This window comes from Barbus barbus, assembly GCF_936440315.1.
Source record: "Barbus barbus genome assembly, chromosome: 28".
In the NCBI taxonomy this organism is placed as follows: domain Eukaryota; kingdom Metazoa; phylum Chordata; class Actinopteri; order Cypriniformes; family Cyprinidae; genus Barbus; species Barbus barbus.
The window spans coordinates 3,701,028-3,728,551 of record NC_136756.1 but is presented as its reverse complement, the minus strand read 5'-3'; the positions used below and the strand labels follow the sequence as shown (position 1 = coordinate 3,728,551).

General features: G+C 39.8%; 1 protein-coding gene across 3 annotated transcripts; it reads left to right on the top strand.

Annotated features, from left to right (window-relative positions):
- Nucleotides 1-5,756: 5,756 nt before the first annotated feature.
- On the top strand, nt 5,757-19,461 carry LOC306848037 (solute carrier family 35 member E2A-like). Of its 3 annotated transcripts, XM_079382352.1 has the most exons (10): nt 5,780-5,853; nt 6,211-6,503; nt 8,375-8,729; nt 10,443-10,578; nt 12,945-13,072; nt 14,082-14,202; nt 14,283-14,336; nt 15,596-15,668; nt 16,466-16,611; nt 17,796-19,371. In XM_079382352.1, the coding sequence occupies exons 3-10, from the start codon at nt 8,459-8,461 to the stop codon at nt 18,028-18,030; spliced, it is 1,164 nt and encodes a 387-aa protein (XP_079238478.1). In that variant the 5' UTR covers nt 5,780-5,853; nt 6,211-6,503; nt 8,375-8,458; the 3' UTR covers nt 18,031-19,371. The 3 variants fall into 3 exon arrangements, with proteins under 3 accessions (XP_079238477.1, XP_079238478.1, XP_079238476.1); XM_079382351.1 differs by lacking the exon at nt 6,211-6,503 and having other exon boundaries at nt 5,757-5,853; nt 17,796-19,461; XM_079382350.1 differs by lacking the exon at nt 5,780-5,853 and having other exon boundaries at nt 6,211-6,498; nt 17,796-19,461.
- The last annotated feature ends 8,063 nt before the right edge of the window (nt 19,462-27,524 follow it).

The following is a 27,524-nucleotide window of genomic DNA, read 5'->3' as shown; positions in this document are numbered from 1 at the left end:
TTCTGAGACATCTGAATCAATGAAAGGTGTTACTCAAATTCTTGAAAAGAAGAGAGAGAGGTCTGGTGTGTTTTTTTTTTTTTTGAGAGGTCTGGTGTTTGAATGGCTTTTTTTATTACAGAAACATATAATACAAACAACATCTGGGAAAATATAACTGTATCTTTGGCTTTAGTCATGGAATTGATGTTAGTGGTGTTGAAATTCTGCAGCAGAGCGATGATATCTCAGATCATTATCTAGTCTTGTGTAAACTCCATATAGCTAAAACTGTAAATTCTACTCCTTGTTACAAGTATGAACCATCACTTCTACCACAAAAGACTGCTTTGTAATTAATCATCCTGATTTATCTCAATTCCTCAGCATATCCAACAGCGCAGAAAAACTTGATGATGTAACAGAAACTATGGACTCTCTCTTTTCTAGCACTTTAGATACAGTTGCTCCTTTACGCTTAAGGAAGATCAAAGAAAACAGTCTGACTCCGTGGTATAATGAGCACTCGCACCCTAAAGAGAGCAGCCCGGAAAATGGTGCGCAGCTGGAGGAAAATAAAACTAGAGGTATTTCGTATAGCTTGGTGGGAAAGTACCCTATCCTACATAAAAGCATTAAAAACAGCTAGATCTGATTACTTTTTGTCTCTTCTAGAAGAAAACAAACATAACCCCCGGTATTTATTCAAAACAGTCACTAAATTAACAAAAAATAAAGCATCAACAGGTGTTGGCATTTCCCAAGAGCACAGCAGTAATGATTTTATGAACTACTTTACTTCTAAGATCGATTCTATCAGAGATAAAATTGTAATCATGCAGCCGTCAGCTACAGTATTGCATCAGATGCACTATAGATCCCCTGAGGAACAATTCCACTCATTCTCTACTATAGGAGAGGAAGAATTGTATAAACTTGTTAAATCATCTAAACCAACAACATGTATGTTAGACCCTATTCCATCTAAACAACTAAAAGAGCTGCTTCCAGAAGTCATAGATCCTCTTTTGGCTATTATTATTCATTAGGATATGTCCCCAAAATCTTCAAATTGGTTGTTATTAAGTCTCTCACTAAAAAAACACAACTTGACCCCAAGGATCCAGTTAATTACAGACCGATCTCAAATCTCCCTTTTCTGTCAAAGATACTAGAAAAAGTAGTATCCTCACAATTATATTCCTTCTTAGAGAAAAATGGTATCTGTGAGGAATTCCAGTCAGGATTTAGACCGTATCATAGTACTGAGACTTCTCTCATTAGAGTTACAAATGCTTCTATCATCTGATCGTGGTGTCTGACTGCGTCATGACTGCGTGTCCTCTCACAGCTCAACATCTATTATCAAATTCGCTGATGATACTGTGGTTCTGGGCCTCATCTCCAACAACGATGAGACCGCATACTTGGACGAGGTAGAGAGACTCACATCATGGTGCCAGGACAACTGTCTCTCTCTGAATGTGAGCAAAACTAAAGAGCTGATCATGGACTTCAGGAAGAGACAGCAGCAGCCCTACACACCTCTTATGATCAGTGGGACCCCTGTGGAGAGGGTGAGTAGCTTCAAGTACCTCGGTGTAAACATCTCCGAGAACCTGACTTGGACTACACACATCCAAACACAGGTTAAGAAAGCCAGGCAAAGACTGTACCATCTGCGACAGCTGAGGAAATTCAGGGTCTCACCAGCAATCCTGAAAACTTTCTATTCAGGGACCATAGAAAGTGTATTGACTCAGTACATTGAGTGTATATTGTGCATCTCAGTGTGGTATGGAAACAGCTCAAATCAGGACTGCAAAGCACTACAGAGAGTTGTGCGCTTAGCTGAGCGCATCTCAGGGTCTGCTCTCCCCTCTCTGCAGGACATCTACCTCAAACGCTGCAAAAATAGAGCTGTCAAAATCTTCAAGGACTCAAATCACCCTGGTAACTGTCTATTCACTTTGCTTCCATCTGGTAAGCGCTTCCGTAGCCTGATGGCAAAAACTGAGAGACTCAGGAGGAGCTTCTTCCCCCAGGCCATCAGGCTCCTAAACTCTAACTCTGTGTCATAACATCACTTGACTCCATGTAAATATCAGATATCAATAAGCTATTCATAATTTTTTCTACCTCATATTGCTGCTATTTACTTTACTTTACTTTACTTTTGTCATTTAGCAGACGCTTTTGTCCAAAGCGACTTACAAATAAGAAAAAGTAACTAAAACTAAAAAGTTACAACTCTATATACTATCTACCCACATATTTAAGAAAATAAAGAAATTAAATAAAATTGACACATGCATATAACAAAAACATTTCAATAATAAACATATCAATGAAAAAAAATTAAATAAAAAGCTACTACTATCCCTTGCCGGTGTCCCTGCCCGGTGGAGTCGCACGGTAGAGTCGATGGTCTTTACACTCTTCGGTCTTCACACTAAGAGGGCTTCACACGACGACTGCCGCGGTATAATAACCTTTATTATACCAATCCAACAAATGATCATTTCAATTCAGCTGAACCCACTTTCCTGTTTATCAACTACAAATGGCCAAGCAAGTGCACACACTGACAAGATACACGATACAGTACGAGACCAAACGCGATTTCAGCAACTCTCATCCCAGTAAACAAAATAAGCGTTTTTTAAATGCCTGTACAACTCTTTTGCACATTCCCATGTCATGGAGTCAGTTTGTAGCAGTGAATGAAGTGCAGTATGGAGTACCTCAAGGCTCAGTACTAGGGCCGTTACTTTTCACGCTTTACATGTTACCCTTGGGAGATATTATCAGGAGACATGGTGTTAGCTTTCACTGTTATGCTGATGATACTCAGCTCTATATTTCTTCACGGCCTGGTGAAACACACCAAATTGAGAAACTAATGGAATGCATAGTCGATATAAAAAAACTGAATGACAAGTAACTTCTTACTGCTAAATTCTGAAAAAACAGAGGTGTTAATTATCAGACCTAAAAACCCCACATGTAATAACCTTGAACACTATCTAACACTCGAGCTGCTCTGTCAATTCTTCTTCATCAGTTAGGAACCTAGGTGTGTTGTTTGATAGCAATCTTTCATTTAAAAGCCATGTTTCTAGCATCTGTAAAACTGTGCTTTTCCATCTCAAAAACATATCTAAATTGTGACCTATGCTGTCAACGTCAAATGCAGAAATGCTAATTCATGCGTTTATGACCTCAAGGTTAGACTATTGTAATGCTTTATTGGGTGGTTGTTCTACACGCTTGATCAACAAACTACAGTTGGTCCAAAATGCAGCAGCTAGAGTTCTTACTAGAACCAGGAAGTACGACCATATTAGCCCGGTTCTGTCAACACTGCACTGGCTCCCTATCAAACATCGTATAGATTTTAAAATCTTGTTAATTACTTATAAAGCCCTGAATGGCTTAGCTCCTCAGTACTTGAGCGAGCTCTTATCACATTATAGTCCTCCACGTCTGCTGCGTTCTCAAAACTCTGGCCGTTTGATAATACCTAGAATATCAAAATCGACTGCGGGCGGGAGATCCTTTTCCTATTCAGCACCCAAACTCTGGAACAATCTACCTAACACTGTTTGGGAGGCAGACACACTCTGTCAGTTTAAATCTAGATTAAAGACACATTTCTTTAACCTGGCTTACACATAACACACTAATACACTTCTATTATTCAAATCCGTTAAAGGATTGTTAGGCTCCATTAATTAGATCAACCGGAACCGGGAACACTCCCCATAACACACAATGTACTCGTGACATCATCAGAAGAATGGCATCTACACTAATATTTGTCTGTTTCTTTCTTATTCTGTTTCTCAGTCCGTTTCTGGATCAGATGGTGGATCAGCGCCGGGAGATGATGTCTCCCTGATCGTCGGCGGAGGCCGAGACACCTGGATGAGCCCCGGGGACATATCCCCAGTGAAGACCTCGACTTAAATACAATAAAAATTAAAAATAAAACAAAATAACTAAAAATATAATAAAATACCTAACTATATAATACTATTATTGTTAGAAATTGCAACAATATAAAAATAGAAATATAATACATTTATACATTTAAAATTTTAATTAAACAATAAATAAACAATAATCTCCTGGCCAGAGGAGAACTGGCCCCCCGACTGAGTCTGGTTTCTCCCAAGGTTTTTTTCTCCATTCTGTCTCAGAGGGAGTTCTGGTTCCTTGCCGCTGTCGCCTCTGGCTTGCTCAGTTGGGGACGCTTAATTTCTAGTGATTATCCTCAATTTGATTTCACAGATACTATTTAAACTAAACTGATCTAGACAATGACATCACTGAGTTCAATAATGAAATGCCTTTAACTGAAAATTGAGTGTTTAATCTTATTATTATACATTACTGACACTCTATCCTCCAATCTGATACTGTTAAGTGCTTTGACACAATCTGTACTGTTAAAAGCACTGTATAAATAAAGGTGACTTGACTTGACTATTAAGCAGTATATAAAAAGTGTTCTCTTTCATAGGTTCACTCAATGCTGCGTAAGCTAAGACGCTTTGGAAACACCCCTGGGCGTGCCGATTGTTTGAAGCCCTTATAGAATCACGCCAATTCATTGGCTGATGGCGCGGATGCCGTCTTCGATTTCTCTGCCTTCACGAAGTGGCCATATTAGGTTTGCCACATCGAAGCACAGAATTTCTCACTGGGTGAGGGACGCTATTTCACTGGCTTATGAGGTGCGTGGTCTTTCTTCACCTCTCAGCGTTCGGGCGCATTCTACTAGGAGCGTGGCTTCCTCTCAAGCTCTTTTTAGAGGGGTGCCCCTAGAGGATATTTGTGTAGTGGCAGGATGGTCCTCTCCGCACACTTTTATCAAGTTCTGTAACTTGGATCTTCACACGGCTCCGGGTTCCCAGATTTTATCTGCTTGAACCAGCCGTGTATGCTGTCTGGTTCGTAAACGGGCCAGATAGGGCAGCGTTTTTAGCTTGGCGTGTTTGATATATCGTTCCCAAAGCGTCTTAGCTTACGCAGCATTGATTGAACCTATGAAAGCGAACGTCTTGGGTTACTCGCGTAACCCTTGTTCTCCGAATAGGGAACGAGATGCTGCATTTGCTGCCAAGCTCCTCACGCTGCCGACAGGGGCCTTTTCGGCAGAGAAATGTGAGGAGCAGATGGCGTGCTCGCCAGTATAAGGAGGCGACGTAAGAACATCGAAGACGGCATCCGCGCCATCAGCCAATGAATTGGCATGATTCTATAAGGGCTTCAGACATGAACAAACAATGAACATTTACTACAGTATTTAGCCTATTAATCTTTGTATACATTAGTTAATACAAATACAGTTCATTGTTAGTTCATGTTAGTTCTCAGTGCATAAACTAATGTTAACATACACAACTTTTGATTTTAATAATGCATTAGTAAATGTTGAAATTCTTATTAACTAAGATTAATAAATGCTAAAGAAGTAGGCTATTGTTTATTCTTAGTTCATGTTAACTAAAGTTGTTAACTAATGAAACCTTATTGTTTCCAGAATATTGTTCAAATTGTTACTGCCTTTAGTTATTATTTTGGAATAAATATAAAAATGCATAAAAACACTATGAAAAGTATCATTAGTATTAAAATGATTAAATAAAATAAAAAATAATATTAATAAAATACAAAATATATTCATATTTGTTGTCTTTTTTATGTAATATTTATTTACCCAGGAAAATGTGACAACATTAAGTGTAACAGGGACACACACACACACACACACACACGGAACATCACATGGAGCGCGTTGCATTCTGGGAAACAGTGTCCCACGCAGTGTCTTCAGATGCATGCATCAAATTTCAGCAAATGTAGCAGGTAATCCGGGCATTCCATGCATACAGAAAATTCACATACTATTCCCAGTATTCACAGCATACTGCAGTACAGTAGGAGTTGTATGATAGTATGCCGTTCAGACACAGCTTCTGTACTGATTTCAGTGTAACTTGAGTTATATTTAGCAGATTCTGACAAATATAGTAGGTCATCTGGGTATTCCATGCATACAGAAAATTTGCATACTATGCGCAGCATACATACTGGATGCTGCAGAAATAGTCAGAGTAGTATGATAGTATGGCATTTCGAACACAACCACGGTTTTGTGTGTGTGTGTGTGTGTGTGTGTGTGTGTGTGTGTTTTTAAACTTCCGCAAATTGTCGTTTATTTAGTGATTCCGGTCAAAGCTGCGCGCCACTTGCGCAGACGGATGGAAAGAGAAAGCGTTTCTGCACGCTCTCAGACTGCGCAGAGTTACGCAGCTCGTGCTCAAACATCAGCAAAGGGAAACAATGCGCTGTTTTTAACACACAGCCCTGTGCTGAGGACGTGTCGCTATCTCAGGATCTCTCTCACACACACATCTCATGATTTGAGCTGAACTTTAGCCTCAGGCTCATCGCAGCATGTGAAGAGAGAGAGGCGATGAGTGGATTAATTGTCTCGGATGAACACACTGGGTTGAGTAATTATCATTTTTATTAAACACTATCATATCATGTATTCAGACGTGCTGGTGTTGTGCATGCAGCAGAATCAAGTGTTTATATAGTCATGTCTAATGCTCTGTATCGACTGCTGTTATTGACTCATTTATTGTGCTTGAGAAATAATAGCAGGAACAGAATAGGCTTTTAGGCCATCTGAATGATCAAATAAACAACAGCCAGCACTGCAGCCATATTCTTCAATATATCAATCCATAAATACTCAACAAGCATTTGAAAGAAACACAGCAAATGTGATGAACTTGAGGAAAGTGACTTAAAAATCAGTAAAGCATGCAGTGACATTTAGACAATTCAGGTCCTATAATAAATGCATAATGTGTGCTTTTTGCTTTGTGTTTGGTGCATTATCTAATGTACAGCCATTATATCCTACAGGGTTTCTGTGGGGGTAAATCACAGTGCACGAGCTACAAATGTTGCATGCTTTACACAAAATCAATCAGTATTTGTTTTATCTAAACATTCTCAAATCAGCATACATTTACAAAATAAAGAAGTGCGTGCATAAAACAAGAACAAGTGTCTGTCGATGAGGAATGGAAACTTATTTTGTTCTTGTTTTAATCATATTTTGATCACGTATACATCATTAAATAAGACTCTTATCATATGTTGTTTTATGATTCATTAGACAGAAATGCTGAGGAGGACAGTATACAGTTAGGGTTTGGCTGTTTCCGTATTCAAATGTGTGTTCAGAGCTATTCAAACATTAAGCTTTGCTTTGTAAAACGAGTTCAAGTCATGCACATCTATTGTACGTTGCATTTACAAACTGGCATCGTCAATGCAAAACACTCATATTTGGAGAACATGTATATATATATATACCAGTCAAAAGTTTTTAATGTTTTTTTTAAAGAATTCTCTTCTGTTCATCAAGCCTGCATTTATTTGATCTAAAATACAGCAAAAGCAGTAATATTGTGAAATATTTTTACTAATTAAAACAGCTGTTTTCTATGTGAATATGTGTTAAACTGTGATTTATTTCTGTGATCTGCAGCTGTATTTCCAGCATCATTACTCCAGTCTTCAGTGTCACATGATCTTCAGAAATCATAATAATATACTGATTTACTGCTCAACAAACATTTCTGATTATAATCAATGTTGAACACAGCTAAATAGGTTTTTCAGGTTTCTTTGATGAATAGAAAGTTCAGAAAAACAACATTTATCTGAAATAGAAATGTTTTGTAACATTATAAATATCTTTATCATCACTTGATAAAGATAAAAAAAAAGAAAATAATATATATATGTATATATAAACCCACTCCAGGCGTTTGAATGGTCTATTGTGTAATGTTACAAAAGCTTTTTATTTCTGAAAAATGCTGATCTTTGGCTCTTTCTATTCATCAAAGAATCCTGAAAAAATGTGCTCAACTGTTTTAAATATTGAAAATAATCATAATAAATGTTTGTTGAGCAGTAAATCAGTATATTATTATGATTTCTGAAGATCATGTGACACTGAAGACTGGAGTAATGATGCTGAAAATACAGCTGCAGATCACAGAAATAAATTACATTTTAACACATATTCACATAGAAAACAGCTATTTTAATTAGTAAAAATATTTCACAATATTACTGCTTTTGCTGTACGTTGGAGCAAATAAATGCAGGCTTGGTGAACAGAAGAGACTTCTTTAAGAAAACATGAAACATCTTACTGTCCAGAAACGTTTGACTGGTAGTGTGTGTTTATTCCTGGCATCCTTTTCTCTCCATGGTCTCAGGAGCCTGCAGAGGGCCTGTCTTTGGAAGGCTTTATCTGTGATGGCCGGGTGTCTCAGTCTGTGTTATATGTTTGCAGATGTCCATGTGGAGCATCTCTCCGGGCCCTGTGTTCCTCGCCGCTGGTTTCTGTAGTATGTGAAGTGTCCGTGCACTCTGCAGCATGAACGGCTTCGGGAAACCCTGCCTCTGGCCCTCGCTGGGCAGCTTCCGGCCGCGGTCGGAGCGAGTGCTGCTGGCCCGCAGCGAGAGCACCCCCGGAGAGCCGGTGCTCAAGATCACCATCACTGAGACCACGGTGATCGAGGCCGACGCCGGCGTCTGGAGCTCCAGGGCTCTGACCCACCTGGCGCTCTGGTACTTCTTCAGCTTCTGCACGCTCTTCCTCAACAAGTACATACTGTCTCTGCTGGAGGGAGAGCCCAGCATGCTGGGTGAGTTAACAACATGGGTAGTGCAATAAACCTCTGTCTTTGCAAACAAACACATGTACGTGCTTTCGGCTTCGGTGTTCTGGATGAGATGTGACACCATGTCAGGGAGGTGCAGAGGGTTCCTCGGGGCCGGGACACAAACGTAAAAAAGGAGCATTTATATACGGAGTAATTAGAGTGTAACAATTGCTATAGTAAAATAAGGTAGCACTTTATTTTAAGTTGTCCTTGTTACAGTGTAATTATACATTTAATGACATGTACTTACTATATGAGACCCTGGAGCACAAAAGCAGTCATCAGTAACACAGGTATATTTGTAGCAATAGCCAACAATACATTGTATGGGTCAAAATTATACATTTTGTGACAAAATTATACTTTTATGACAAAAATCATTAGGATATTAAGATCATGTTCCATGAAGATATTTAGTAAATTTCCTACCGTAAATATATCAAAACTTCATTTTTGATTAGTAATATGCATTGCTAAGAACTTCATTTGAACAACTTTAAAGGAGATTTTCTCAATATTTAGATTTTTTTGCCCCCTCAGATTCCAGATTTTCTAATAGTTGTGCATCAGGTGATGCATGAATCTCAGTTTCAAAAGAATTTACCCTTATGACTGGTAGTCCAGGGTCACATATGGTTAGGATTAGGGTTTGGTTTTATTGTTATTATAATATTAAGTGCATGTAACAAATTAGGTAGCACTTTATTTTATTGTTACACACGTTACGATTTTTTTTTTTTAATTTTCAAGAAGTCTCTTCTGTTCACCCAGCCTGCATTTATTTGATCCAAAATATAGCAAAAACAGTACAATTTTGCAATAATTTTGCTATTAAAATAACTGTTTTCTATTTGTATATATTTTAAAATGTAATTTATTCCTGTGGTTTCAAAGCTGAATTTTCTGCATCATTACTCCAGTCACATGATCCTTCACAAATCATTCTAATATACTGATTTCTAAAATATATTCAAATAGAAGTTATTTTAAATATAAAAGATATTTCACAATATTACTGCTTTTGCTGCATTTTGGATCAAATAAATGCAGGCTTGGTGAGCAGAAGTAGTGTACTTACTATTATAATAACAATTAATTATGCGTAATTGCATGCAACTAAACCAAACCCTAATCCTAGTAAGTACATATAATTAATTAATATTCCTCAGTACTTAAATGTATAATTACACTGTAACACCTTAAAATAAAGTGCAACCTAAAATGATATATATGCATGCTTATAAAAAATAAAGTCCTTGGGTTGTTCTTGACTGCTTACGCTTCACATAATCGGCCTGCTGGTGGCACTTGGGCTTCATTTAACCAACAATGGTAGTTTCATCAAAGTTCGTTTTTTTATTTTTTTATTTTTGACAAACCTGAAAGTGCTAAAGTGGAAGTTGTTGCATTAATTGTAAGTAGTGTTTCATGTATTCTAATTTATGTACTGCATATTGATATAGAGTTTACCAGACAGTGGCCACGTATTTTTCAACCAATTTATGAATCAGACCAGGAAGAATGAAATTTGAGCTCGTTTAAGAAGCGCACATCTTTAGCAATGATACAAGTAAAAATAAACAAGTATTTTCTGAGTTTTACTCCAAATCTGATAGCTCAACTATATCTGGAATAATCTGAGGCGTGGTATGGTTTCAGCAAGTGTTCTTTGCCTGATGTTCTTCTGTCTTTCAGGAGCCGTCCAGATGCTGTCCACCACTGTCATCGGCTGTGTGAAGATGTTTGTTCCTTGCCCGCTGTACAGTCACAAATCCCGCGCAGAATACCCCCCCAACTTCCTCATGATCATGCTGTTTGTGGGCCTGATGAGGTGCGCTTGCACCCACAATCCTGCATTTCTTATTCATGTCTAATGCACACGGCTTCATTAATGCAGTTTACTGTCAGGATAAAAGGGTTCCTCTAAACTAAATGTGATGTTGCATGCGCTTTAATAAACGGAAAATGTTCAATTGTATTAGGGAGAATTTCGCAGACACATGTCAGAGGAATATTTCATTTACATTTAGTCATTTAGCAGATGCTTTTATCCAAAGCGATCAGCAATCAACAAAAGAGCAATGATTAACAAATGCTATGACAAGTCTCAGTTAGCTTAGCACAGCAGCAAGGATTTTTTTTTGTCAATTATGTGATACATAAAAAGAAAACAAATAGATAGAATAGAGAAAGCTAGTGTTGGACAGTGTGTGTGTGTGTGTGTATATATATATATATATATATATACAGTGCCCTCCATAAGTATTGGAACAGTAAAGACAAAATTGCTCTGTTGGCTGTGGAGTCAAGACATTTGCAAATATGATTAAAAGATGAATATGAGACAAAACTACAGAATGTCACATTTTATTATTAGCCGTTTCAACACATACATGTTTTACCAAATAAAAAGAGCAGCACTTTTAGAGTTCATCCCACTCATTGATGTGAGCATAAGTATTGGGACAGTTGAACATAAGGCAGATATAAAAGATTAAAAGCTATTATTTAGTTGCAGATCCCTTGCACACAATCACAGCAGTGAGTCTGTGACCCATAGACATCACCAGACTCTTGCTCTCATCCTTTGAAATACTTTTCCCAGCCTTTAATGCAGCCAATTCCAATTGTTGCTTGTTTTGGGGAGTTTCTGCCTTTACTCTCCTCTCCAGCTGGAGAAATTCATGTTCAATCAGATTTAAATCTGGAGATTGACTTGGGCAATCTAACACTTTCCATTTCTTTGCTCTTATAAACTCCTTGACTGAACTGGCAGGGTGTTTTGGGTCATTGTCCTGATGCAATATGAAGCACTTCCCAATGAATCTGGTGGCGTTTTCTTGAATATTGGTAGGCAAGATGGTTTTGTACCCTTCCAAACTCATTCTGCTACTGTCATCATACATTAAGTCATCAGTAAAGTTGAGAGGGCCTGTTCCAGAGACAGCATGCATGCCCATGCCATGACACCACCTCCACCATGCTTTACAGATGAGGCTGTATGCTTGGGATCATTGCAGTTCCCTTTTTTCTCCACATTTTTTCTTTCCCATCACTTAGATAAAGGTTAATCTTTGTCTCATCGGTCCATAAACACAGTTCCAAAACTCTTCTGGTTCACCTTTGTGCTTTTCTGCAAACTCTAATCTTGTCTTTCTATGTTTGGTGCTGGTCAGAGGTTTGCATCTTGCTGTGTAACATCTGTAATTCTGTGTCAAAGTCTCCTGAGGACAGTAGATTGTCAGAGCATCACCCCAGCTTTCTGGAAGTTGAAACTCTAAAAGTGCTGAACTTCTTAGCTGGTTAAACATGTATGTGTTGAAACGGCTAATAATAAAATGTGACATTCTGTAGTTTTGTCTCATATTCATCTTTTAATCATATTTGCAAATGTCTTGACTCCACAGCCAACAGAGCAATTTTGTCTTTACTGCTCCAATACTTATGGAGGGCACTGTGTATATATATATATATATATATATATATACACACAGTCTTTGCCTCTTTTACTGTAATACAGTAATGAAAATCATGCTTCTAGGACTCAATAATTCATTTTTTATTAGCATGATCACCATATATGTGACCCTGGACCATAAAACCAGTCATTTTAAATCGAGCTGAATAAATCATCTTTCCATTGATGTATGGTTTGTTATGATAGGACAATATCTGGCTGAGATACAACTATTTGAAAATCTGGAATCTGAGGGAGCAAACAAATCTAAATATTGAGAAAATCTCCTTTAAAGTTGTTCAAATGAAGTTCTTAGCAATGCATATTACTAATCAAAAATGAAGTTTTGATATATTTACGGTAGGAAATTTACTAAATATCTTCATGGAACATGATCTTAATATCCTAATGATTTTTGTCATAAAAGAGAAATGTATAATTTTGATCCATACAATGTATTGTTGTCTATTGCTACAAATATACCTGTGTTACTCATGACTGCTTTTGTGCTGCAGGGTCAGATATAATGAATATGCTGCTTGTTTATGGAGTGAAATATGACCCAGGCATGTTTTTGTGAGATTGACACAATAGTAGTCAAACAGTAAAACAATAACGACCTGTGCTTCAGCTCCGCTGTGGAACTTGTATTACTTACTTCTCTCCCTCTGTGTGTGTGTGTGTGTGTGTTTGTGTGTGTGTGTGTGTGTGTGTGTGTGTGTGTGTGTGCGCTCTGTCAGGTTCACCACAGTGGTGCTGGGACTGGTTAGTCTGAAGAACGTGGCTGTGTCGTTTGCTGAGACGGTTAAGAGCTCCGCGCCCATCTTCACCGTCATCATGTCCCGTCTCATACTGGGAGAATACACAGGTGCTCACTACGATCACAAACACAGGTCTCCACATCAGCAGACACAGAGCTAATCACACAATCACCACTGAAAGAGAGCCACAAGTCATACATGACTAGTCAAAAACTGAAATAAATTACATTTTTTAAAATGATTTTAATGAATTGCTTCTGCTGTTTTTTTTTTTTTATCAAAACAGAATAAAAATAGTAAGTAAATCAGTATATTATTATGATTTCTGAAGATCATGTGACACTGAAGACTGGAGTAATGATGCTGAAAATACAGCTGCAGATCACAGAAATAAATTACAGTTTAACACATATTCACATAGAAAACAGCTGTTTTAAAATTGTAAAAATATTTCACAGTTTTATGGTTTTTACAGTCTTTTTAATCAAAGAAATGCAGTCTTAGTGAGCAGAAACAACTTCTTTCATTCAAAAAAAGGCTTAAAAAAATCATAATGTTCCAAACATATGACAGACAGTATTTCTAGAGAGCAGAATATTATAGACACCTGTTAGGATTGTGTTCTTTTGACTTGAGTCAGTAAATAAATGCCTAGCAATCATTAAAAACACCTGATCAACAGCCCATAATACACTGTGGTGTGTGTGTATTTGTTGTGCGTGTGTGTGTGTGTGTGTACTGGTGTGTGTGCGTGTGTGTGCACGTGTGTGTACTGGTGCGTGTGTGTTTGTGTACTGGTGTGTGTGTGTGTGTGTGTGCGTGTGTGTGCGTGTGTGTGTGTGTGTGTGCGTGCGCGTGCGTGTGTGTGTGTACTGGTGTGTGTGTGTGTGTGTGTGTGTGTGTGTACTGGTGCGTGTGCGTGTGTGTTTGTGTACTGGTGTGCGTGCGTGTGTGTGTGTACTGGTGCGTGTGTGTTTGTGTACTGGTGCGTGTGTGTTTGTGTACTGGTGTGTGTGTGTGTGTGTGCGTGTGCGTGCGTGTGTGTGTACTGGTGTGTGTGTACTTGTGCGTGTGTGTGTACCGGTGTGTGTGCATGTGTGTGTGTGCGCGCTGCAGGTTTCTGGGTCAATCTGTCTCTGGTTCCTGTGATGGCGGGTCTGGCTCTCTGCACTGCCACTGAGATCAGCTTCAACATGCTGGGCTTCTCCGCCGCTCTCTCCACCAACGTCATGGACTGGTGCTGCTCTCACACACCTCCTCCGTCATATACACACTTCACCCTGAGCTCCAGTCTAATGCACAGTGTTTGTGTCTTAGCTTGCAGAATGTGTTTTCCAAGAAGCTGCTGAGTGGAGACAAGTATAAGTTCAGGTGAGAGCCCTTGATCTGTGCACACATGCATCCAGACATGTCGGAACATGATGATAATCGCATTATTATTTGTCTTTCATTTTTAACAAAACTTTTAAATGAATGGCTAAAAATCTCTTAAATTGGAGCAGAAAGTCTTAAATTGTCATAAAGTAGTAGTAGCATTAAATGTTGCATGCGCTACATGCAAAAAATGAACATCTTCCTCAGTATTTTTGCATTGTTTTCCAGTACAAATATCTAAACATCCTTAAATCAAGACACATTTACTTGAGATGCTACATATTAAGTGAGTCTATGCTTAAAGCGAGACAAAATATTTTATTAGAAAAGTGTTCTGTGTCCACTGGCCGATAAATAACAAGATAAAGCAAGGCATCTTATGTCATTTTGCTTCTCAAGTAAATGATCTTTAGACATTTGCACGAGAAAACAAGACGAAGTACTGAGGAAGAACAGCTTTTTTCTTCAGTGAGATCAGAAGGTAGAGTAAAAGTTATTTCCGTATTCTAGTTGAGCTATTTTTTTGTAAAATGAATTAAAAAGGTTGTCTTTTTAAACATTTGAAAGCAGTGCAATACATTTACATTTAGTTAACATATTGACATACAATTCAGTTTATTCCTTACATTTTCTGTTATTGGTCCCAAAAAGGTTTTGAAAATGTCTTAAATTTATCTTTACCTGCAGAAACCCTGATCTACTATTACTACTACTAATAATAATAATAAAATCCAATATTTTCCTTACAGTCTGAATACATACCATGTATACAGTTTTTTTTTATTCATTTTGTTTTTTTTTTTGGTTTTTATATCAAGTTAAAAATTGTTAAATTATTATTTGAAATGAAAAATGAAATAAAAAGAAAATGAAAGAAATTATTGCCAAACTGTTTTATTTTGTAACTTACAGTATATACACAAGTATTTTTTAATAAGTATTCACAATGATTATTCTCATGTTAAATGGTTATTTTTAAGAAATAAAAATAGGTTGAAAAACTGTTTTATTTAGTGGTTTAGAATAGCCAAAGAACAACTGATCACTATTATGAGATGCAGATCAATGAATAAATGTCTCCAGGCACAGAATCTGTGTGTTTGATTCAGCTGCAGCCTGCTCTAACACACACCTGCAGATTTCAGATGATCCTGAGGGGTTTATTAGTGTAATTAGAGCTCTGATGCTAGTGTTTTGCTGTGTAAGAGTTACACCGCAGGCAGGACTCTCATGGCGTCTGTGTTTTTCTGCTCTAGTCCTGCAGAGCTTCAGTTTTACACCAGCGCTGCTGCGGTCATCATGCTCGTCCCTGCCTGGATCTTCCTGATGGTCAGTCCGTGCAAACACACGCTACACTCTCATATAAAACAGCCACTACACCAGAAACAGTGCTGGGAAGGTTGCTTTGGAAATGTAATAGGTTACAGATTACAAGTTACACAATTTAATTATAATAAGTAGTGTAACTATTTCAAATACTTTCTTAGAGTAATGTAACTGATTTCATTTGATTACTTTTCTAAATGTATGTTTCAGGCAGGGTTAACCTTACAATAGTGCTCAACACTGATTCCTGTCAGACTCTCACAATCCCTCATCTCTTGAATTAAGATTAAAATCATTTTATTTTAAAGCACATCCACCTCGAAATCAGACTTTAGCAGCTCTTCTTACTTTGAGATCGTTCTGAGGTTAAATACAGATTTAAAACAATAACAAGATATAGTTTAATAGCTTTGATGCTGTTTTGAAATCAGATCTTTGCATAGCCATGACTGGAAACACTGGCATCAATCTGATAATCTTAAAAATATGAAATAAAGGTTATTGAATAAGCATGTGTCCTAAACTCCTGAAACATGCAATTTATGAAAGAAATCAATTAAATCTGTTTGTGATTTGTGTTTGTGAGAGAGAGAGAGATGTAACCATAATCTAATTGTAACCAAGTAACCATAATTATTTATTTACCCGTGCATCTAACAGATTACAATTACATTTTATTTTGTAACTAAATGATGTAACTCCGTTACCTGCACCTAGTTTCTCCCTAACACTGATGATGACTATGCACTAAGCGACTGAGAACAGAGCAGGTGTGTTATCTGATGCTGTGCCTGTCTCAGGACCTGCCGCTGACGGGGAGGAGCGAGCGCCCCTTCAGACTCTCTCAGGACATCGTGCTGCTGCTGCTGTTTGACGGCGTGCTCTTCCACCTGCAGAGCGTCACGGCCTACGCTCTCATGGGGCGCATCTCCCCCGTCACCTTCAGGTGCCAACCTCACCCCGGTCACATCTCACGCCTCTGCACCGAGAGGCACAGCGCTGGCCAGAATCAACACAACACTAGTGTTTTTTATAAAGTGTTATTTATAAATCACATATTAATGCATGGCCATATAACACTTCCTCATACCTAAACATAACTGCTACAACAACTGCCTTACTATCAATAAGCAGCAAATTAGGAGATTATTGAGGGAATACTGTTACTTCATACTAGTGAAGATGTGTTCCCTAATCTATAGTGTTAACCAAGACCTGTTACCCCTTTGAATTAAGTAGATTTTTGTTCTCGTTTTTATCATAAACTCACTTTATTTTGATCAGTTCCTCATGAAACAAGCCTTCTTATCTTGTGCTATTTTGCTTCTCAAGTGAATGTTTCTTGATTTAAGAATCTTTGGAAACAGACAAAACATCTCCATGAAATTAGTCCCAATGTTGGAAAAAGAAATCAATTTGTGGATATTCCAGGATGACACACAAATGTTTAATACTAGGAGAAGATCCTCCAGCATGTTCTCTCTGCTGAGTCCCTTAAAGCATGTTTTATTAGATTTTTAATAAAGCATGTTTTATTAGATTCTGACCCTGGAGCACAAACTCATCTGAATAAATAAATCATCTTTCCATTGATGTATAGTTTGTTAGGATAGGACAATATTTGTTTAAATGAAGTTCTTAGCAATGCATATTACTAATCAAAAATGAAGTTTTGATATATTTACGGTAGGAAATTTACTAAATATCTTCATGGAACATGATCTTAATATCCTAATGATTTTTGTCATAAAAGAGAAATGTATAATTTTGATCCATATAATGTATTGTTGGCTATTGCTACAAATATACCTGTGTTACTCATGACTGCTTTTGTTCTCCAGGGACACATATGCATTGCTAAGAACTTAATTTTAACAACTTTAAAGGTGATTTTCTCAGTATTTAGATTTTTTTGCACCCTCAGCTTTCAGATGATGTATAAATCTCAATTTCAAAAAATGAACCCTTATGATTGGTTTTGTGGTCCAGGGTCACACATGAGTTTAAAAGTAACGGAGATCAGTTGGAAGTGGTGTAACAACTCATTTTCTGCTCCGTCGAGTATTGTGTTATAGTCTTGAGTGTTTCTGTGATTGTGGTGCTGTGCTGATGGTGTTTTGTTGTTGTCAGTGTGGCGAGCACGGTGAAGCACGCTCTGTCCATCTGGCTGAGCATCATCGTGTTCAGTAACCCCATCACGCTGGTGTCCGCCGTCGGGACCGTCATGGTGTTCCTGGGAGTCCTGCTCTACAACAAAGCCAAGCAGATGCAGAGAGACTCTCTGATGCAGCACGCTCTGGAGCAGTCAGCCGAGTTCCAGCAGAAACCCATCCTCCAAGACGGAGACGTCACCTCCACCAAATAACAACGAGCCGGAGTCAGTCCTGCACTGATGCTGTCCTCAAACCTTTCACAGTAACAGCCTTCTGCTGAGAGCTCGGTGGATCCACAGCGAATCATGCCTTATCTAACTGCTTGGTGAAAACTGAAAGAGACTCAAACAGTCATTGCAGTATTCTGTGGACTACACGTAGACATCAAACATCCTGTTTGAGAGAGTGAGTGACTCTCAACAGCAAACATCCAGCTCATATTTTAGCCCATAATAATAATAATAATTAAAAAAAAGAAATTATAGTTTGCATTAAGAGATTGTTTTAAGAACCATTATTTTTTGCATTATTGATTCTTTGAAAATAATGTCATTGTTAATGTCAACGTTAAAAACATCCTAAATTAGGCTTTGTGCAACATAAAAATTATGGCATTTTATAAGTATGTTTTTCAAGGGCACCATTTCTGATGAAGCTCATTTCCTAATTGAGCGGTCTCACATTCCACTGCTAATGTGAAAGAGAGCGATCTAGTTTTTGTGTATTTTCTGACTCTGTTCGTTCCACATGCAGTGACTGCAGCCTGTGTTTTCTCTCATATGATGATGATTTACTGTAATCACGTGCATCGCTGCAGAAACTGACAGGTTTGTTTCCCTTCTTTCACCGTATTACTCATCGTCTCACTTATTTTGGATCTGGAATTTCCGATTATGTCCAGATTATCAAATGACTTGAAGTTTCCCTGTGTTTTTGTTTTCTCTCTACTCAATATCTTCAAATGTCTTTCCATTTGTTCTCTTTCTAGTCTGTTTGAAATCTCTCTGTGAATGTTGTTTCAATGACATGACAGAAACAGACTCAAATCAATTGATGACTCTGCTGACTAAACATTTTTGCAAGGTTGTGTTTTTAAAAAAAAAAAACCTCCATTAACTGTGGTGGGTTGTGTATGTGATATATAAAATGATGTATGTTTGTACAATAACCACTAATGGGAATTGTCTGTATAATTTGGTCTTTATTTGTGCATTGGTATCATTTTGATTTATATGACTCTTGCATTTCTTTATTAAATGTATACAGTGCAAGATTGTGCTTATGTGTGTATCTGTAAAAATGATTTTATTCAGATGTATATATTTTGGAAAGGCATACATGATCTAGATGACAGGTCTGCTGTGTGTATAACAGCAGTGTTATCGTATGCTTTGCTCTGAAGTTTGACTCTATGTCAGACATGGTCTGATTTTTGATTAATTGTTTTGACTTTTTTTAACTGCTGAGGGCCATCTGGTCAAAAATAACTCCATAAATTTATATAAGTCTTTGTATGAGTTGGCAAAAATCCATAAGTTATAAATAATAATAATGACACTTGTTGTTTATTAAATATGGACATCTATCTCACTTACAGTCCCATCTAAGGCATAAAATGCCAAAAATAAATTTTTCAAAAAGGCAAATGTCAATACAATTTTCTTTAAACTATATACTGCATGTTGAGCTGGGTAGATTACTCAAAAAGTAGTCCGTTACTGATTCAAAATTACATGATGAAAATTGTAGTTAGCGACGTAATCCATTACATTACACATTTCAGGTAATATAATCACACTACTTTTAGATTACTTTTGACCTAACTTGTTTATCACATCGACTTAATTAGGATACTCTTGTACCATATATATATATATATATATATATATATATATACAGTGGGTACGGAAAGTATTCAGACCCCCTTCAATTTTTCACTCTTTGTTATATTGCAGCTATTTGCTAAAATCATTTAAGTTCATTTTTTTCCTCATTAATGTACACACAGCACCCCATATTGACAGAAAAACACAGAATTGTTGACATTTTTGCAGATTTATTAAAAAAGAAAAACTGAAATCACATGGTCCTAAGTATTCAGACCCTTTGCTCAGTATTTAGTAGAAGCACCCTTTTGATCTAATACAGCCATGAGTCTTTTTGGGAAAGATGCAACAAGTTTTTCACACCTGGATTTGGGGACCCTCTGCCATTCCTCCTTGCAGATCCTCTCCAGTTCTGTCAGGTTGGATGGTAAACGTTGGTGGACAGCCATTTTTAGGTCTCTCCAGAGATGCTCAATTGGGTTTAAGTCAGGGCTCTGGCTGGGCCATTCAAGAACAGTCACGGAGTTGTTGTGAAGCCACTCCTTCGTTATTTTAGCTGTGTGCTTAGGGTCATTGTCTTGTTGGAAGGTAAACCTTCGGCCCAGTCTGAGGTCCTGAGCACTCTGGAGAAGGTTTTTGTCCAGGATATCCCTGTACTTGGCCGCATTCATCTTTCCCTCGATTGCAACCAGTCGTCCTGTCCCTGCAGCTGAAAAACACCCCCACAGCATGATGCTGCCACCACCATGCTTCACTGTTGGGACTGTATTGGACAGGTGATGAGCAGTGCCTGGTTTTCTCCACACATACCGCTTAGAATTAAGGCCAAAAAGTTCTATCTTGGTCTCTTATCTCTCACCATCTTGTGGTCCTTCAGGTGTTTTTTTGTGTCTTGCACTGAGGAGAGGCTTCCGTCGGGCCACTCTGCCATAAAGCCCCGACTGGTGGAGGGCTGCAGTGATGGTTGACTTTCTACAACTTTCTCCCATCTCCCGACTGCATCTCTGGAGCTCAGCCACAGTGATCTTTGGGTTCTTCTTTACCTCTCTCACCAAGGCTCTTCTCCCCCGACAGCTCAGTTTGGCCGGACGGCCAGCCAGCTCTAAGAAGGGTTCTGGTCGTCCCAAACGTCATCCATTTAAGGATTATGGAGGCCACTGTGCTCTTAGGAGCCTTAAGTGCAGCAGAATTGTTTTTGTAACCTTGGCCAGATCTGTGCCTTGCCACAATTCTGTCTCTGAGCTCTTCAGGCAGTTCCTTTGACCTCATGATTCTCATTTGCTCTGACATGCACTGTGAGCTGTAAGGTCTTATATAGACAGGTGTGTGGCTTTCCTAATCAAGTCCAGTCAGTATAATCAAACACAGCTGGACTCAAATGAAGGTGTAGAACCATCTCAAGGATGATCAGAAGAAATGGACAGCACCTGAGTTAAATATATGAGCGTCACAGCAAAGGGTCTGAATACTTAGGACCATGTGATATTTCAGTTTTTCTTTTTTAATAAATCTCCAAAAATGTCAACAATTCTGTGTTTTTCTGTCAATACGGGGTGCTGTGTGTACATTAATGAGGAAAAAATGAACTTAAATGATTTTAGCAAATGGCTGCAATATAACAAAGAGTGAAAAAATTTAAGGGGGTCTGAATACTTTCCGTACCCACTGTATATATATAAAAAAAAAACAAAAAGAGTAAGAAAATAAACTATATTACATTTGTTGTAATTAACAACATGAAGCGCATGAAACATTATATTACGTCAAGGTTTGCCAAACTGAGGTTCATAAAGGACCTGTTTGAGAGTTTAATGAAAAGCTAAAAATGAATGAAATTATAAAAATGTGTAATGAAAATCATGTGGTTAACATAATTCGAATAAAACTTATATGTGTTCATCAGTACATGATGCAAACCCTTTATAAACCTGGGCCCGTGTGTATAAAACGTCTCAGAAATGCTCTTAAGCTTTGACTTAAGTGTCAAAAAATTCTTAGTCAAAAGCAGGACTTTTCTAAGAGTAGGAGACTTTTATAAAGAAGCTAAAAGCAACTTTCAGTGAAGTGTTAAGACTGATTCTTAAGTGTTGTGAACTAAGGACTACAATGATGTCAACCCTAAATCCTCGACCTCTGAATCAGCCAATAGTGAGCCTGCTCATGTGAAGTCACAGCAGCACAACACCAATCATTTAATGTAACTACAATAAAATCATTTAATTAAGACTCTGAAATATTTGAATATGTAAATGTATCTTTTTTTAAATGCTTTGCATTGTGCAAAATTATCACAAATGATGACTGATGCTTTGTTTTGTATTGGTACGTCTCCTCGTCTCCTACAGTTGGAGCAATGATGTGAACATGAGCTCAATAAACAACTCCAGCAGCTCCAGGAAAGCCCACAATCCTCAGAAGAGTGGCTTTTTTTGGAGTATGGTTTGGCGGTCAGTTGGAAAGCCAATAAACTGCCAAATAGTAGTGGCCAAAAGTGATGTCCGGCCTAGGAAATTTGACATCCTCACCCTTAATTAAAAAAAAAAAAAAAAAAATGTGCAAGATTTTGAAAGCGTATTGCGTAGTTGCTTAGAGTCAGTTGTTTTATTTGTGATGATAATGCAATGAAACATGCCAAATTGTGCGGTCATTATTTTTGGCCATGCTGTCATACAAAGAAATTATGAACACATGCAGAAATAAGAGGACCAACGAAATATTAATAACTGATTGTTGTAGTCAATGCACCAGTGTTGCCAATTTAGTGATTCTGTGACTTCCTCATCCCTTTAGAGACTTATTTTACAAAAGCCTAGCAACAAAATCAGTCTCTTGGACTAACCTCATCTCTAGCCCCAGACTCGCCATGACATCATAAAGTGAGTCACTGATCGACTCAGAGTGGAGGACGTTATTAAATAAAAAAAAAGATATTTTGATCTTGAATATCAAGTTTGTATCGTTTTAATAACTCCATAATATCATCATATAAGTCCAATATGTCATATGTTCGCTGGAAAGTGACTAGGTGACTACTCTTAACTAGGTTAGACCTCTCCAGCTCTCTTCAGTAATTGAGACCTAGTCTTAACTGATTCTTGAGTCCAGGAATGGGAGTTAAATGATATAAATGATATATTGTCCGACGATCCACTGAAACACACTCAAAACAACCCGAAACTCAGCTTTACATCTTAATATTGATGAAGCAGTGAGATGTTGAGCATATTCAGTGCATTACGGCGATCTTTCGCCCACTCAGAAATAACTGATGTTGCATTACAAAATAAAAGCCCCCCCAAAATCTCATATCTAACCTGTTTTGCTTGGCATTTCAGATAGCTCTAAAAAGGAAAGTCCCTGTTACCACAGACTAGTTTCACTTCAGATTGATAGTAGACCTTCTCAGGTTGTCACTCACACAAAATCAGGCAAGTCTGATGTTGCATTACAAACTAAAGGCCCTGTGTATACATGAATAAACCCATAATATGAAATTCACAATTTACACAGAGCAATTTCATCTCACATGTTCACATGTAAAAATACAATCTCTTTTCCTATCTAGCCCCACTTTGGGTTTCATATCGAATGTTCCTAAAGTTTTTGAACGGGGACACAGACCATAATTATCAAGACTAATTTAAAAGGAAAAACTAAATATTTTAAATAAAAAGAGATATAAGATAGATATTCAAATCCACTTTAACAAATGGATTAAAGTGTCACAACACATCCAAAGATGAATACGAAGGCAGGTAATAAAAAACTATTGTTTATGGTTTATTTAAACAAGAAGCTAAAACTCAAGACAGCATACAACTGAAACACAAACACTACTGAACAAATGAGAGATGAAAAGAAAACACATAATCTTAAATATAGTGTGAAATTAGGGTAATTAATGACAGCTGGAAGAACTAAACAAATCCTATGAGTACCCATGAAAACTAAGGAATGAAGGGAAAACTAATGAATACAATGAATACAAGAAAAAGAAACTAACAATGAAATAACAGAAAGTCTATGACATTAACAGCACAAAACACAGTTCCAGTTGCTAGCTGTGGCCTGCTGAAACTGATGTTTAGTCATGCCCAGGCACTCCTCATGGTACCACCTGTCACAGGTATCACATTGCAGCTGGAAAGTAAGAAGATGGAAATATCTTCGAAATGCTACATATACAGAGCCACAGAATCAGAATCAGAATCAGAATCAGAATGAGCTTTATTGGCCAAGTATGTTTACACATACAAGGAATTTGTTGTAGTGACAGAAGCTCCACAGTGCAACAGAAAGACAGTAACAGGACAGGGCACAGGTAATAAAACAAAATAACAAGAAATAGCCAATAACCAATGTACAAAGCAGCAAAAAAAACAAAAACAAAAAAACAATATATAATATATAATAGACAACTATGTATGTACAGGTCAAGTATGTGCAAATTAGAAATGATAAAAATAAAAATAAAATAAGTGAGTGTGGTGAATGGATAATGAATTAGTTGTGTGTTCCACGTTTATTATCGAGTGTTCATGAGATGTATTGACTGAGGGAAGAAACTGTTTCTGTGTCTGGTCGTTAGTAAGTGTAATATTGCTACTGTTTTTCACTTTCCAAAACTTACCCATTTTGTAACCCAATGCCCAGAGCCATGGAGCAGATTGAATAGTTACTGGTCTCATCAAACACTAAAATAGAAGTATGAATAGAAATAAATTGGAAACATGAACATAAGCTCTTTACTGTTCATTTCACGTCTATGTCCTTGTTTAATTGAACAACTTTACAACATCACTATAACATATGTCACATTGGTTTGGGTTTAGTTCATGTTTCATATTTTCATTTTTTTATATAATTTTGTAATTTACAGTCACGTTTCCTGCTTGTCATCTGCTCCCCTTATATGTGCTGATTGGTTGTTGTTGTCATGTGTTATTTTCCATGTTCTCATTGTTTTATTGTTTGATTGTGCACAGGTGTTCCTGGTTAGTTATTAGTCTTTGTGTATTGTGACGCGTGTCCCGAGCGCTCGTCAGCGTCGCCCTGGAAACGAAGGAGAAACACCTGCGCGCCATCATCACCGGCCAGCTGGTGACATAAGATCTCCTGACGACTCCGGAGCTAATATCTGGCTTTCTTCTCTTCTCTCCCCAGAAAGCAGCATGTGACCGGCCTGCCAAACCCACGAGAGCACCGCCACAAGTCTTCACGCCTGGGAAAGCGCACGAGGAGACACCTGCAAGCACTTCACGGAGCACGTCACTTATCACAAAAGCCACTTTGTAAATAAAGCCACCCTCCGGGGACTTGTTATTTTGAACTCCTCTTGTCGTGTGATCCTTCGCCCCGTGACACTGGTGGAGAATGCGGGCATTGCAGTGAGGGATCACCGACAAGGAACTGACTCGTTTTTTTTTCCCTCCTTGACTCGGGCAGCGCTGTCAGCCTCATCCAGCCGTCCGTCCTGCCCCCGCGTGCTGGTTCAAAGGCGACTCTGTCCATCACCTGCGTGCATGGAGACACACGGCACGTCCCCGCCCGTCGGGTGGATATCTCTGCAGCCCAGGGGGCCTGGCCGGTAGAGGTGGGAATTGTAAAGGATCTGCCCGTGCCCGTCCTGCTTGGAAGGGACTGGCCTGGCCTGGACCAGCTCCTCTCGGCCGCCGCTCAGCCAGCCGGGAACCGCCGCCGTGGGAGACCGGAACGCAGTGCCCGCAGCCGCCCCGTGTTGCTGCTGATGACGGACAGCGCCCGAGATGGTGAGTCCCCCTCCCAAAATTCTAACCTTTATTATGATGTGTTCCAGCAGGTGACGGGGGGGGCGCATTCGCAAAAGAGCACCTCGGGGACGACCGCCTAAAGCACTGTTGGGCACAAGTGAGAGTGGTGGAAGGAGAGGAATGGCCTGCTGTACGGAATGGCCTGCTGTACTGTGTTGCCCAGCGGAGGGGGGAGGAAAAAAAGCTGTTGGCAGTTCCGCGGACCAAGACCGCAGTAGTGTTGGAGCTGGCGCATACACACCCGATGGCCGGACACTTAGGAGTCCACAACACCTGCCAATGCATCCGGGACCGCTTCCACTGGCCCGGCCTGGAGGCCGATGTGAAGCGGTTTTGTCAAGCCTGCCCAACCTGTCAGCGAACCACACCCCGGACGCCTCCCCCAGTCCACTGATTCCGCTGGCGATCATCGAGGTGCCCTTCGAGCGCATCGGAATGGATCTCATAGGGCCGCTGCCAAAGTCCGCCCGGGGGCATGAGCACGTACTGGTGATCGTCGACTATGCCACCCGGTACCCCGAAGCCATTCCTCTCCGTAAGGCCACCTCTAAGGCCATCGCCCAGGAGCTCTTCCTGCTCTGCAGACGAGTCGGCATCCCAGCGGAGATACTGACGGACCAGGGCACACCGTTTATGTCCCGGCTGATGGCAGACCTCTGTCGCCTTCTCAAAGTCAAGCAGATCAAGACCTCTGTCTACCACCCCCAAACAGACGGCTTAGTGGAGCGATTCAACCAAACGCTCAAGCAAATGCTCCGCCGTGTGGCAGTCGAAGACAAACGGGATTGGGACAAGATGCTGCCGTATGTGCTCTTCGGGATCCGGGAGGTGCCCCAGGCCTCCACCGGCTTTACGCCCTTCGAGCTCCTGTTTGGCTGCCAGCCGAGGGGTTTGGATGTGGCAAAAGAAACCTGGGAGCAGCAACCGGCCGCCCACCGTACCACCATCGAGCACGTCCGTGACATGAGGGAAAGGATCGACAGAGTGATGCCATTAGTATGGGAACATCTCGTAAAAGCCCAACAAGCCCAGCAGCGCCACTACAACCGGGCCCCCAGCCACGGGAGTTCCAACCAGGTGACCACGTGATGGTACTAGTTCCAACCTCAGCTTGTAAATTCTTAGCTTCGTGGCAAGGGCCCTATACGGTGACCGAAAGGGTGGGACCGGTCACCTACCGGGTCCGCCAACCCGGGCACAGAAAGGAAGAACAGCTGTACCACGTCAATCTGTTAAAGCGCTGGGTGGGCACTAGGGCCCAGGTGTCTGCCCTTGCCACCTCGGACCCCCTGGTTGTTGATGTCAACCCCCACCTCTCGGCGGCCCAGAAGACGGAGCTGCAATGCCTGGTCAGTCAGTTCTCCGACGTGTTCTCCCCCCTGCCTGGACGGACCAACGTCATACAACACGATGTCCGAGTACCAGCAGGAGTCATCGTCAGGCAGCGGCCCTATCGTGTCCCAGAGGCTCAGCGACACGCCATCGAGGAAGAAATACAGGAGATGCTGAGGTTAGGGGTAATTGAACCATCTCGCAGCCCATGGTCCAGCCCCATCGTCATGGTACCGAAGCCTGACGGCACCCTCCGTTTCTGTAATGACTTCCGCCGTCTGAATGAGGTCTCCGAATTCGACAGCTACCCCATGCCCTGAGTGGATGAGCTGATAGAACGACTGGGAAGAGCCTGGTACATTTCGACTTTAGATCTCACAAAAGGGTACTGGCAGGTGCCACTGACAGAAGACGCCAAAACTAAAACCGCCTTCTCAACCCCCAGCGGCCACTGGCAGTACCGGGTTCTTCCCTTCGGCCTTCACGGGCCCCAGCAACTTTCCAATGGCTGATGGACGTCCTGCTGCGGCCCCACCAGACCTATGCAGCCGCCTATCTGGACGACATCGTCATCCATTCGGAGAGCTGGGAGGACCATCTGGAACGTCCACGGAGGGTGCTTACGGAGCTGCGGCGGGCTGGACTGACCCCGGAAATGCCACCTTGCCCTGTTCTAAGCCAAGTACCTGGGTTTCCGGGTGGGTCGGGGCTTGGTTAAACCTCAGGAGAAGAAAGTGGCGGCCATCCTCTCCGCTCCGC